This window comes from Ochotona curzoniae, unplaced genomic scaffold (genome assembly GCF_017591425.1).
Source record: "Ochotona curzoniae isolate NIBS_2020 unplaced genomic scaffold, NIBS_Ocur_1.0 contig_1, whole genome shotgun sequence".
In the NCBI taxonomy this organism is placed as follows: Eukaryota; Metazoa; Chordata; class Mammalia; order Lagomorpha; family Ochotonidae; genus Ochotona; species Ochotona curzoniae.
Window position 1 is genome coordinate 11,419,997 of NW_024464918.1, and position 14,817 is coordinate 11,434,813.

General features: G+C 35.7%; 1 protein-coding gene across 4 annotated transcripts in view; it reads right to left on the minus strand.

Annotated features, from left to right (window-relative positions):
* GABRG2 (gamma-aminobutyric acid type A receptor subunit gamma2) overlaps nucleotides 1-14,467 on the minus strand; it is an 85,109-nt gene extending 70,642 nt beyond the window's left edge. For 2 of the 4 annotated variants that reach the window (XM_040975690.1, XM_040975675.1), the window contains exon 1: nucleotides 14,133-14,239. In XM_040975690.1, the coding sequence (XP_040831624.1) occupies nucleotides 14,133-14,239 (107 nt within the window). Of the gene's footprint in view, nucleotides 1-14,132 lie in introns of all 4 variants that reach the window. The other 2 variants (XM_040975683.1, XM_040975673.1) reach the window with 2 other exon arrangements.
* Between the last annotated feature and the right edge of the window lie 350 nt (nucleotides 14,468-14,817).

Consider the following 14,817-nt stretch of genomic DNA (forward strand, 5'->3'; position numbering starts at 1 on the left):
CACCTTCACCATTGTGTTCTGATTAAGAAAATTCCAGCCGATTTTAACCACAGAAAGCATTAAAACAAAAAGTAATGACAGAAATTATTTACCCCCAGAAACATACTCAGGAGGAAATGTTTAGTATTTCTCCATCACTTGATGACTATCGTTCGATGAGAATACATATAGGAAAGTACTCCCCTGCTACGGGTTAAGAAGCAGCCCATTTCAGAGTGCCGGTTCATGCCTAGCCGTGCTAATGCACCTGTGAGGCAGCAAATGGACAAACCAGACAGGGACTGGCTCCTGTCCTCATCTGCAGAGCCCTGATTCCTGTGGGCATTCGTGGAAGTGAAATAGCTAATGAAAGATGCTGTCTGCCCCGCTTCTCTCTCTGTCTCTCTCTCTCTCTCTCTCTCTCTTTTTCCTTCTCTTTCTCTCTTATCCTCTCCTCTCCCCCGCACCAGAACTCTCACTACTGTAACACTACCTTTCAAATAAATGAATCCTTTTTTAAAAACATGCAAATGCTGTTTAACTTATGAAAAAAATATCTAATAGATTCATATTTCTTTAATATTTGATTAATAAGTTTATAGTTAAGACATTTTTGTTCAAGATATAGCCATTAATAAAAAGACGTACAATGCAGACATAAAACACCTCTCATGTATTAGAGAAACAAACAAAAACCTAAAAAGTTAGGGGGGAAAAAACAACATTGAAATAACAATGCCAAGGAGACGAAACAAAGACGTGTTATGACACGTGCATTTTCACATATATAAAATTCAATTCCATTGCAAACTTACTGAAAATTTGTAAGAGTTCTCTGATAAGGAAAATGGAATAATCTGTTTTTGTTTGGATATTCAGATATTTGAAACCTGGCAGCTAATTTGTCGAGATAGTTGATTAAATTTGCGTGTTCATACAGGAGTTACCAATGTGTGTGTGTGTGTGTGTGTGTGTGTGTGTGTGTGTGTGTGTGTGTGTGTGTGTGTGTGTGTGTGTAAACATATATGATAGTAATTCTAGGGGAATTTTGTCTTTTTGCTTTTATTTTTCTTTATTGCTTCCTTTTCTAAAATTGTGTGATAACTTACCTTTACATTCAGATGATAGAGTTCTAACTCTGTCCTTGTCATCTAGGCTGATTTTGGAAAATTACCGTTAGATTTTCATATACATATACAGATAAAATATTTTCTCTAAGATTTTTAACCTCACTCCGAAAAGCCAATCATCTTGTCTTCTGATCTCTAAGTCTTATTGGTAGTGCTCTTATTCTTCCTCAATCCTGCTACTCCCATTATATGAATAGTGTATTTTTATCTGTGTGTAAGTTTACATAATTAGAAATTGCAGACACACTCAGAGAAATTTCGTGTTTATTCACCCATTTATATTTGCACACATCTATGAGCTAAGTACTATTTTCATCGCTTGGAATCATTTATTTTAAAAATTCTACACTGAAATTACACACGAAATAGTATTCTGTAAGTGCAATTTGAAAATTCCAGAATACTATTGTTTCTGGAAATCTGAAACAATGTTAAAAACAATCCAAATAGAATTTGAAATCATTCTAATTTAACTCCAAATTTATGCATGTTTTAAATCAGCTTGCTGGTTTCATGGGCAAATAGAAATAAATGTTCTGCAATTTAAACAATTCTTTGTATTTTGCAAATTTTCAGTCGTAGATCCTTTATCGTAAAATATGGCTAGAATGTCTACCTTATTCATATCATGAAGAGGAAGTCTTAGGGTAATAACAGGAAATTTACTTTTGTGTGTATGTGTTAGTGTTGCGGTAGCTTGCCATTCTTTTTTCAGGAGGCTGATACAGTAGTCCACAAAAATGTAGTCTTAAACTGCCCTGGAATCTGTTTGTGTCTGCTCTTTCCTATCATGGCTTTCATAATTTTCCAATATCATCAGTCATATCAAGGCAGAACAGATTCAATCAGGAGTATACTCTCAAACCTAAATGATAAAATGAAAAGCCGTTTTTTTCTGAAGACGTATGTGATAGTTTAATGCAAGCATTCCTAAATACAAAAAGATCAGTTGATAATCACTGCTCTTTATGATTTAGAAATATCAGTTTTTAGTTATCCCATAAATTTAAGAGTGTTATTGGTGAATAGTTCAGATATTGGTTTAGCCTACTTTGAAATTGCCACTCTCTTCCCTGGAGTTACTATATTGTTTTTATTCTTATTAGCAATGTCTAACACCTCTAGTTATTTCAGATTCTCCTTAATCCTTATTGTTACCTGTGTTGTTTTTGTTTTTCTTATTTACATAGATAAGTAGTAATAAAACATAGTGGTTTTTTAAATCATTATTAATGCGTAATGGCAAAGAATGTTAACCTAATTTCATGTGCTTACTTGGCACCTCAATAACTAAGATGACCCTCAAAGGCATCATGGAAAGTAAGCTGTGTGATTCTATTTACATAATCTTCTTGAAAAAAAATCTTCAATGATGACCAGCAGATCAGTTAATTCAAATCATGAATTGTGATGGGAAGATGTGACTGCAAATTTTTTTTTTGTTTTTTTTTAAGGTTTCATACAACTGTACATTTAAAAAGGCCAGTAGTTCTATACTGTTAATTTACTTACTTTTTAATTAAGGTTTATTTATTTTTATTGGAAAGGCAGATATACAGAGAGGAGAGACAGTTTGGAGTCAAAAATCTGGAACCTAATAAACAGCTATTGAAAGCAGAAAGGTAGAAGGCAGGCAAGGAGCAATTTTTGCACCTTTTATTTATATTCTTACCACTTTTAACAGAGTACTTCAGAGCTCAATGGGAATCTAATGTAGACCTATGTTAGTCTATTTTAAGAGAGAAGTGAACAGACTTCGGAAGACTTATAGACTATAAAAATGGTTGAGTACAAAATATATGTCTTGTTATATAAGGCTCTTAAATCAGAAGCAGTTAAGTCAACATATAAGTGCATGTTTGTCTTTAAATTATAAAAAGAAAATTTCAATATATTATAATTTAAAAAAACATTTACTTGTTTGAAAAGCAGAGTTGCAAAGGGAGAGACAAAGAGAAAAAGACAAGAAGAGAGACAGAGGGAGGAATAGGGAAAGAGCCTTAGACGGAAGATCTTAACATTTGCTGCCTACTCCATTGGCTGCAGCAGCCAGGTCTGGACCAGACTGAAGCCTGCAGCCAGGAGAACTCAGTCCTCCACCTTGGTTTCCCACATGGGTGACAGAGGCCCATGTCTCTTCGGAACTGCCTTTCCTGGTACATTATCAGGGCTTTCGATTACAAAGGGCATAGCTGGGCCTGCTCCCATATCATTCCTATTAGTATTTAGAATTACATTCTTATTGGTATTTAGATCCATGTAAACACTGGGTTCATTTCCTTAGCTTCTTTACAAGTGCTAACGTCTTGTCTCACTGACTCTAACTCTTGGAGAGGACATTGCTGTAGTGCTTGAAGATATCAGCAGCCTATTCAAAAATTTGACTGTGATGTCGTGACAGATTCTGAATGACAGTCAAGTTAGGCCACTTGTGGATTCTCTTTCCTCAGAAACTTTTTCAAATAAGAAATGTTTCTTATGCTAAATGGATGGCTTTTAAATAACTGGTGTGGTAGCTAGAGATAGCTAACACAATGACATGTAAATAACTTGAGCTGTTGTGCACTGGAAAACTGGGCTGGTAATTTCTTATAATGTTTAAATACAACTATTCTACGTTCTAATCAGTTTCTTCAAAAATAAGAAAATAAGCCCACAGAAACACTTAACGTCAGTGTTAATGGTATCTGTGTCCATTAGCTTGAAGCTGGAAACAAACAGGGCAATGGATAAATATTTTGTGTCTGTATCATGTCACTTATAACATTATATCTCAAAAGCATAATGGTGATCAAAAGATGTAAGATAGGAAAGTCTGTTATTTTTAATATTATCAGTTTGGAGTTTATTAGAGAAAAATCTATGATGAGAGAAATCAATAGAGAATCTAAAAGGAAAGGAATGCAAAGAGTGGAATACTAGGAGATGTTTACTATGGACACAAGGATATCGGATGGTATGATAGAAACTATGCATAAAGAAGCATCATTAAGATCACAGAAAATCCATATCATGAAAAAGATTTGCAAAGATCTCAATGTTTTTCGCACCTTATCCTTTAATTCCGTATCCGTGAACTTTTTAAAATGTATTTGCATATGTGCACATTTGTGTGGGTGGATGTGCATTTGTGTGGTAGTTTTAGTGAATACAGTTTAAGATATATGTGACTATGCATTAACATCTCATCACAATGTACAGTGAATGCTGAATAATTTTCTAATTTGAAATTATGTCGTTGTTTAAAAACTAAAATGTTCAGAGTGACAGGGTCTCTATTTTGTGATAAATAGAGTAGAATGTAACAAAGCTGGAGTCAGCAGTGCATTTGAGGTGACTGATGCAGTCACCTGGGTGACAGGGCATATTAACTCTTGTTCTGCAGTCACGAATCTGAGGCACAAAGGGTTTAAAAGAGAACATTAGTCATAACCTTCAGTACAAAATATCCGATTTTTCTTTTTTCTCATTATTCTCCAAATTAAAAGCCATTGCTTCCATTTCATGCTGTCCATATCTGGTCATCAGGAATATAAAAGTCATTGCATTATTTAGAATTTGCTCCAAATACTGAGATGAGTAATTTTGCTAGGCAACTGAGGGACACTAATTTTATACAGTTTTTGAGAAAGGAGCAATTTTTTTTTAACATACAATTAAAAGTCACCTTCAAAGAGAAATCTAATGTAGTTGAATAGGTTTCTTCAATCATTCACTTTATTAGAACTATTTATCAAGTTTATCATAATTACCTATTTAAAACAAATGAGACTATAGAAATTCTTCAACCTTAGGAATTTCTCTCCATTTTGCTTATTTAGACAGGGAAGTGGAGAATAGCAAAATAGTTTTTTTTTTTAATCCCTTTGTATTGCCTTGATATTTGGAGATTGCTGAACTAAGTACTTTACGTATGTTGTGGAGGGAAGGTGTCACAATAGCAGATGCTGAGACTGGTTCAGAACTGCTGTGAGGCCGGATGTGCTCAGAGGGAAAGAGGCGGAACTCTGTTCCTTAGAACCCGTGAACCCCTCCGGCAGAATGATTCAACGCTTAGGCACCTGTCACCCAAAGGGTAAAGGTTTTCTTTCTTTATCTCTCCTCCCTCTTTCCTAACTTCAGAGTGAGTAAATGGGAAGGAAAAACATCAGGCCTCAGAAATTCTTGGTCAGGTCTGATCACCGGCAGGGAGGAAGAAAAAGTAAATTGACTAAGAGATTCAAAGGTTGGAGAATTCAAGTGCTGAAAACTAGAGGAATCCTGAGCTTGAATGGATAAGCTACAGGGTTTTACCTGAGATCCTATTTCATTGAACAGAAACTGAACAGATGAGGCTGAAACAGAATTGTAGTTTCTAGACCCTACTATTTTAAGTCCAGCCTGCTCAATAAATCAGTTGCAGGACTGCAAGATGAACTGTCGTCTCAAAATAGAAAGCGCAAAGTTAAAGACCTTTGAATTAATACTAATATCTTGAAAGGACCCTGATTCTGTTATCTACATTCTTACAGGAGGATGTTACCAATGCAGTGTTTTTCCGAATGTCATATAGATTTTAAAACAAATGTTACAGTGTTAAGAAACTTCCGCAAGATAGTTTCTTTCAGCAGAAATGATCAGGAATCACTTCTTGGGCCTTTGACTAAGATCCAGTGTAGAAAGATTATGTGGGCGGAGCTTCTGCCGCACCACAGCAAGTTAAACTGCTGTCTGTGATGCTGTTTGGCCATTAGGAATTGCTGGTGAGCCCAGGTGGTTCACATCCTATACAGCGTTCTGCTGATGTGCACGGGAAAGCAGCAGAAGATAACCCCGGCACTTGAGCCCCTGTCATTCTGTGAGAAAGCTCGATGGGGTTCAGGGCTCCAGGCTGCAGCCTGGCCCAGCTGTGCATGTTATAGCTGTTTTGGGGAGTAAATCAGCAGATGGATGATCTTTTACTTTTTACTGCTTCCTGTCTTTCTGTCACTCTGCCTCTCAAATTCATAAGTATATTCGTTTTTGTCTATTTTTTTTTTATTTTTTAATTTTTTTTAAAGATTTATTTTTATTATTTTTTCATTGGAAAGGCGGATATACAGAGAGGAGAGACAGAGAGGAAGATCTTCCGTCCGATGATTCACTCCCCAAGTGAGCGCAACGGGCCGATACTATGCCGATCCGAAGCCAGGAGCCTCTTCCGGGTCTCCCACGCGGGTGCAGGTTCCCAAAGCTTTGGGCCGTCCTCGACTGCTTTCCCAGGCCACAGGCAGGGAGCTGGAAGGGAAGCGGGGCTGCCGGGATTAGAACCGGCGCCCATATGGGATCCCGGGGGTGCAAGGCGAGGACCTTTAACCACTTGCGCCACCGCGCCGGGCCCTGTCTATTTTTTTTTAAAAAAAAACATCTACAACAGAATAAAATACAAATATCTAAACTTCTGTAATTCTCAATAACTTAATAATATAATGGGCTTTAAAAAAAAACTACATGGTACTTATCTAAAATTTTAAATAATTAAGTGATTTCTTATGAGATTGTACTAAGAAAAATGAGTTCCAGATTCACACATTTGAAATTGCTGGGAAGTTTTGTCTTGAAAATGATTTTTAAAAATGGTAGAAATGAAGAATCCATATTTCTAGCAAAGAAAAAGTTAAAAGGAAATAATTTGTGCGATAATTTCCAACAGTTTTCATCTAGATATTGTTACTCAGAATTATCACTTTTTTTTTTCTTCTATCAGGGAAGACTACTTTGCTCTAAGAAAGGGCCTCAAATGTAAAGTTCTGTTTATTCTTTTGTGTTAGAGTAATTTAAGAGGAGGATGTACTCACTTAGTCTTGGATTTTTTTTTCTTTATTTGTTTATTTGAGAGACAGAGAGAGACCCCCATCGATTGGGTCACTTCCTAAATGCTGGCCACAGCAAGGGCATGGCAGAGGCAGAAACCCAATACTGTGAATTCGATTCCGGTCTCCTGAGTGGGTGGAAGAAACCCAACCAATTGGCCCATTTTGAACTTATGAGCTGAGGCTGGGTATTGAACGCATGCATTTTGATATGAAACACATTTTAAAAATAGTAGGACGTATTCCTGTCCTTTGATCATTTTTAATATGGAAGGGAATGATCATTTTAGAAAATAAAAAGACATGATCTAAAAGTTACAATTTTATGTATATATTCATCAAACTGTGGTAATTTACTGTAAGATAATTATTAGTTAAAATAGCTGTAGGATAATTATTACTTGAAAGGAATTCACTTACCTGTTCTAATAAAACATATGGAATATGCATAGAAGAAGAAATATGGTTAAAAACCAGGTGAGTTTGCTAGTATTTATACTATACTATTTATACTACTACCATTGATGCTGCCATCGATAATTACTACTATTAATTCTTCTTTAAGTGTTATAATCTACCAATCTGGCAATGAAATTTCCTATACATATTGTATAATCAGCACTAAGTATGTTTTGTACATTCCAAAGTATTAGCTTTACTCCTTGATTCTATTGTATCCAACAATTCATGTCTCAATGTTTATTTATTGCGGCTCATGATTTGTTATGATTTATGATTTGTTATATATTTATGTCGTTCATTGATTTTGTTTCCCCTTTGTAAGGAAATATTGGAGAATGATGGAATTTTAAAATAATCAGGTAATTATGGATGGGTTTCAACTATTTTATAGATCTGTTTCCTCTGTCCTGTGATTTCACATTCTAAAAATCTGTTGTAAGCTCTCATGGCACTATGTAACTTTTTTGTGAAGTATTTACCACAAATGAAATTTAATAATTTGGGTCAGCATTTGGTCTGTTGGTGAAGAGGCCAGTTAAGACATTGAAGTATATGAATTCTACTCTTGAGTTTGGCTCATTACTCCAGTTTTTGTGTTTTGTTTTGTTTTTCCTAATGTGATTCCTGGCAGGTTTCAGTGACGTCTTAAGTTATGGATTCTTGTCACATCCAGACAGATTCCGGGCTTTGCTTTCCTTGGGTCAGCGTCAGCTTCTGCCCATTCTGTACTGACTTGGGTGACCCTGGAGTTTGCCAGCATATAAGAGCACTTGGCCTGTCTTTGTCTCTCTTCTTGTCTATCATCAGTAATTTAAAATTATCTATAGACATTTGATCACTGCTTGTCTTTGCATGACATTGTAAACCCCATAGTAAAAGACATGGTTTCTGATGCCCCACAATTACACACATAGTAACCAGAGCAGATTTGGATCAGATGCTGTTTCTTTAATGAAGTATATAATAAATGATACAGTAATTCTTTTTTTTTTTTTTAAATCAGAGTTACCGAGAGAGTAAGAGAGTCAGAGACAGCTATAGAAAGATTGATCTTCCATCCCCTGGTTGGATCCTCAGTTAGCTACAACATTCAAGAATGGGCCAGGATGAAGCTTGAAAGTAGGAGCTTATTCCCAGTCTCCCAAATTAATGCAGTGTCCCAAACACTTGGCCCGTCTTCCGCTATTTTCCGAGGTGCATTGCCAGGGAGCTAGACCACAAGTGGAACAGCCTGGGCTCAAGCAGCACCCATATGGGATACGGTGTTGCCACTGTCAGCTAAAGCAGCTAAGCTACAATACCAGTCCCTAATTTATTAGTCTTAACTATTATACCTATAATTATTCTAGTTATTTGCACATTTCAAATGTGTTTTCCAAAAAAGAATTTCTAATGGATAACCAGCAAAGGACACAAATAAAGCTTTTATTTTGAACTACCAAGAGTATACTGGTTTATTGCATTCAATTGACTTGGGCCATTTTATATAAATATTTTTAAATTATGGAACTCACTGTATATTTTGCTTCACTACATACAATTTGGTTTTACAACTAAACTTGTATTCATGCTAAGATTTCAATTATTGCAAATGATCTTTCCTTTATAAACATCCTCTGTTTTCCCCATCGTTATATTACTTTTCATTCATATGGTTTTCTTTATGAAGGGGTAGAGAATGTAATATCAGTGCTATTTATTTAGAATTCACATGGTGCTTTATCTGTGCAGTTATACAATGATTTTATAATAATATAGAATTATGACCATATGTGTGCTCTTGTATCATAATACTATGGAGGTTAATATGATTTAGAGTTAAGTTTTATTTTTAACATAAGCCACTAATGTGTAATTTAAAAGGAGCTTTTTATTTCTCTTTAAAAGATGTTTACTCTCCAGCAGATGGAACAAATGAATAGGAAATAACACTATGAGTAAGGCAAAGCAAGAATCCTTTGCCTCTCAAAATAATCCAAATATACTTGGTTGGGTTTTAGTTTGTTTTTGTATATAACTGTAACAATGCCACAAGGGCAATCCTTATCCATACAGGAAATATTCAAGGACTCTTGGAAAAAATACCCTAACCTCATGTATCTCATTTTTCAATTGTCAGAAGGAGAATATGCTGTTTTTTTCATCTAACTCACAATAATGTTATGATTTATGAAGACTGAGTATCTCAAAGCATTCCTCTGCATAGACTTATTTTAATCTGTTTTATTAGGTCACAAGATTTAAAACAATGTTCTAGATTATATTATCTGAAGATATAATCAAAAAGTTATAAAAAGGAAAGTTAAGTATATTTTATTGGAATGACATGTCCTAATGGTTTCTTAGAGTATTCCCATTAAATTGGTTAATCATAGAAAATGAATTAAAATTATAGTTAGAGCAACTTGGGAATTGTTTGGCTATCGTGTCTGTGTAAGTGCTTAAAAATTCAGCATTTTAATTCAAATGTTTATCACAGATGTGATAATTTATTCAGGTACTTGTGAAGAAAAGAATACATCCTTTTGTTACTATGTTATAAGGATATGTGTGATATTTTCAACATTAGAAATGAAAGAATCATTCTTTAGATTCATTTGTCATATATAGAGATTTATGAATGTATATACAAGTGTTTATTGTGACCCTGATGTATTGATTGTGTAGTCAATCACGTTAGCACAACTAGGAAGCAAAAATGATAGAAAAATTAAGTGAGTTGTCTACAATCAATAAATAATGAGAAGTATTATACTATAGAAGTATAGAAACCTATATGTTGATAGTTTTATATATACATATATATGCAGCACGGGCATATATATGATTGTATACACATTTATATGTATACATTTATTATTACTAGTTATTTTATAGATTTGTCACTGATTATTTTCAGGTGTTTTTGATCACTGAGTATGATTACTGAACCAAATTAGCAGCGATATATTCACATTGTGTTTCAGCTGAGAAAGTCCATCTTGGAATGGGTAGGAAATTGCAGCAGAGAGGTACCTATTTACAACAAAGATAAAATCTCTGAAGTCAGTCTTAACGTATTGCCAATTGAGGTGGCAGTGTTGGCATACAGTACATTTCAAATGTGCAGCAATGAGAGACCTCCATTATTCTAATATTCTGTAAATAAGTTATCTTGTAGAGACCGTTTATTCAGAACAAATCCAAGATATCAGGGAGACATTTGTGTATTCAGTTAATTAAATGAAAGCCCACACGTTTTGTATAGTTAGTGGTAGGGAACAGAATTCTGAGAAGTAATTGGTCATAATGTTTCTTCTTTTTCAAGTAAATGCTTGACTCTGGGTAGACCATATGTAATGCAGAAGCATTGGGAAGATGGGGAATAGCCAGTTAGTATGTAAAAATAAAATCTCTAAAGTAGTAGAGTAACATTGGAATATTATGATAACTATTTTACATGAATGGTAATAGTCCTTTAAAGATAAAACCTATGTAACATTTAATTGAGATATGAACAAATCTTCAGCAATTCATTGGAAAAGTTACCTGAATTATTTCAGTTCAGGGCATAGGTAGAACATATTTGTGAATTTTTAATATGATTTTCTTTTATAGAATTCAGTGCTGGCTCTTAAAACTAAAGGTTAGATTGATTATCAAAATTTAAACAATTTTTGTTGCATTTATCCTTGAACAATGTTCTGATCACTCCAAGACGTTGTTTTAATCTATGTATATAAAAAACACCTTTCCTAGTGAAGTTTATTACTACTTATATCAATTTTTACTACTTTTTTCTGTTAGTGTATTATTACTATGAGACAGAATGAAGGGTGATGAAATTTTGCAAAATTATGAAATAAATATACACGGAGTACATATGATTACATTAACATTTATGCATGCTTGTATTTGGTTTTTAGGAACTATCTTGTCATTGCATGCTACATGTCTTTACTATTCTTTGTGCTATTCTTTATTATGTGTTAGAATACATTCAATCAGTTACATGCAAATAAGAGAATTCTCATTGTGAAATCAGTTTATTGTGCCCAACACATATAAAATATTAAATACAAAGCTCTATGGTACTTCTTGAAAATGAGTATTTCTGTTCTTCCTGACTCCATATCAGGAATAATGATTCATAACCATCCAGTGTATGCTTCTGAGTCTCTGTTTTAGTAAGTTCCCCAGCTGGTTTTCTCATGGTTTTTACAAGCAAGATACATGACAGTCTAGAACATTTTGAGCTTCAGAAATCATCTATTTTGCAAGAGATATTCATTATGAATATGGATGTTCTCTTTCTGATGCTTTAATTTCCTCCTTGTTTTACCTTTGTGTTAATTATAGATAGCCTCATGCGTTAAGTCCTTTACTAAGAAATAAACCTCTTGGATATAAGTAAATAAAAAGATGAATTTAATTTTTCTTCTATTTTTCTTCGACTTTCTAGGTTATTCTACTAACATTGTTCTAAAATGCTCCTCATGTTCTTATTTTCCATCCCAGTAATTTGTCACCTTTTCAGTAGGTCAGCTTCAGAAATCTAAGCTTGTTTTTCCTCCCAAACATACTTGACCTTTTAATTGACATTTTTAAGGGGGTTGCACCAAAATGAATCTATTATACTCTGCATAAAACTGTGATGATTCCAGTCTGCTCATTACTGAGAAAACACACAACTTTACTCATTAGAGAGTTTCCATGACACACAACTCGCACTATTTAGACATATTACAAAGGTGATTTAGGCTACTCCAATAAAAATGAAGGCTATGCTTGTTATGTGGTGCTGGAATGGAAAATGTAGAACTACTGAAACAAGGAGACCAGGCTACTGTACATTTCAAGTGGTGAAAAAGTTAAACTTTCACACTTTAATTAGGACCATTGGAAATAAAATACGGTAAATGTAAAAAAAAATAAAATGTCCTCATCTTCATCTATTCAATTATAGAATTGTTTACAAAGATGAATGTAAAACAAACAGATGTCCCTAAATCTTGCCTGGATCTTAATCCACAGGTTTCACAGGTGGCAGATATGTGGGAGAGACTGTTTCTATCAGTAAGCAAAAAATCAACTATGCTTTCTAAAGCAAGTTTAGGAACTATATACATGAAATAAAAAAGTATTTGTGCACATTTTTAATAGAAAAATTGATCTTCCAGCATTCCACTAAGGTAGGTTGAACATAGAACCATTTGTAGTAAAAGGCCCTCTTGTCTTTGAAAACTTGCTAATCTTACACCTTAAATGAAAACTCTTGCTATTTTTTAATAAAAGAGAAACATATAAAAAGTTGCAGACATGATAAGAGGACCGCATATTTGCTTAGAAACTTCAAAATGAGGCCTTTATCTCTTTGTTTTTCTTGAGTCTTTTTTATAGCCTACCCTACCTAGAAAAGCAAAGATCAGAGAATAGACAAGTTGTTTTCAACAAAATAGTAAAACAAATATATATGTATAGTTTAACCGCAGCCTTCCCTGCTCCTTTTGTTTGTTAGCTTCCAAGAAAACCTTAGGGAAATGTTATGATTTCTTTTAAAGATTTCTTTTTCTTTTGGGAGTGCAAAATATGGACTAGTTCTTTACAGGGCCTTATTTACAAATGTCAGCATAAGAGAGTTCAAATAATGAAAATAGTAGAGTTGTGGTTTGCCTTTGGTCTTCACTGGATCTTACAGTGGGTGTGTGGGGGAGGGATAAATGGTGAACTATACTATGTGGAATGATACTCCCCTTGTACTATTGGCATGAAGAAGTTCAGGAAAATGTATGTGCAAACATTTCAGATCACACATATGCTCAGGATTTTCTGAAGTCCATATTCCCCCACCTCATTTTCTTCTCTTCAGTGCAATAAGGCCTTAAAGCATTAATGCAAAACCCACAATTCTGTCATCTCATTCTGCTGTTCAGTATATTTTGTAACACTCTACAGTAAGGCCAACTCTTAAACCCCCCCCCCCACACACACACACACGCACAGCTGCATTCTGTACCAGACGCCCAGCAGTACCCCCTCTCATTAGGACAAGGGGGTAGCCGTAATCAGAGTAGGGACTTTTGACTTCTTGAGAGTCTGTTGGCTCTATAGGCCATCTGTAGACAATGCGCTCCCTCTCAGGGTAGACAAGCTGCATCCTTTTGACCAAACTGGGATTGCTGTCCCTGGTGCTGAAACATGTTTGACCATCAAGGAATCAGCGGCTGAGTCAAAGGAGCTGCAGAGAAAACCTGGCTCACTGAATGCCCAGGTTGCAGAGGCAGAGAACACAGGGATAGGGCCGCCCCCACTCCAACTCCTCCCTCACATGAATCTGTCTCTAGTGCGACAGGACCCCATTTGCAATTTTCTCCTCCCGACCCCCTCCCCAAACGCCTTCAACATGGCCTCAGATGCTGGCGGATATCATCACAGCACAGCCCGACATCAGAGCGCAGTAATGTTGAAAATGCTACTCCACAGAGTCTTTGTGAGGTTATATTTTTTCTTCACTCGAAAACAAAACAAATCAAAAATAATAAAGTCTAAAAAATTAACAAATACGCGTAACTGACCTTCCTCTTTCTTTCCTTCTTTCCATTCCTGCCCCCCAAATAATCATTCTCCTCTAGATTATAAAGCCCCAAATTTCAGAAGAGTGCTTTAAAACTGGGTGGTCTCCCTAGTTTCAGATCTCCACCCCTTCCCCCACCCCTCGGGAGCAAAACGACGCCAAAACGACACAGCTTACCCGGGGTAGAGCGATAGCAGAAGCAGAATCCACGCCGTCATTTTCCGTGAAAATAAAGGAGTCGAGTAGATTGAGCTTCCTGTGTTCCATATATTTGGCGAACTCATCGGTTTTTTTTTTCCTCCTCTTGCTCTTGCCTCTTGGTTGCAGAAGAATCCCTCCCCCTTTGTATTATTATTATGCTTATGATCTGATGGTGGCTCACACCGCCCCCCCCACCTGCCTCTAGTAGGTCTCCTCACTGGGGAGCTGTGTTGCTTCCAGCTTCGGAATTAATATTCAGGGGACATAAATCAGATCAGCACAAACGCTTGCAGATATCATCAAAGCGTCAGCTCGGGCAGCAGCTTCCAAGTCGAGGGAATAATGTAGTTGAGGCAGGGGGAGGGCCCAGCAAGGGAAACTCGCCAAGACAAATAACCCAGCGAGAAACGCAAGCACATTCATGCCTCTCACACTCTGGTGTACTCCCCTAGGTCCATCACTTTAGGTTTGTTTATTTGTGTGTCTGGATTTTTTTCCTCTTAAAATACTAGGACGTGTATGTGTGTGTGTGTGTGTGTGTGTGTGTGTGTGTGTGGCGTTTGAAAGAAAAATCACTAGTAACTGCGAGATTAACTATCACGCAGATTAGCTGTGAGGTCAAACTGGAAGTGATGCACGCTGAGGCTGCAGGAATTAACAC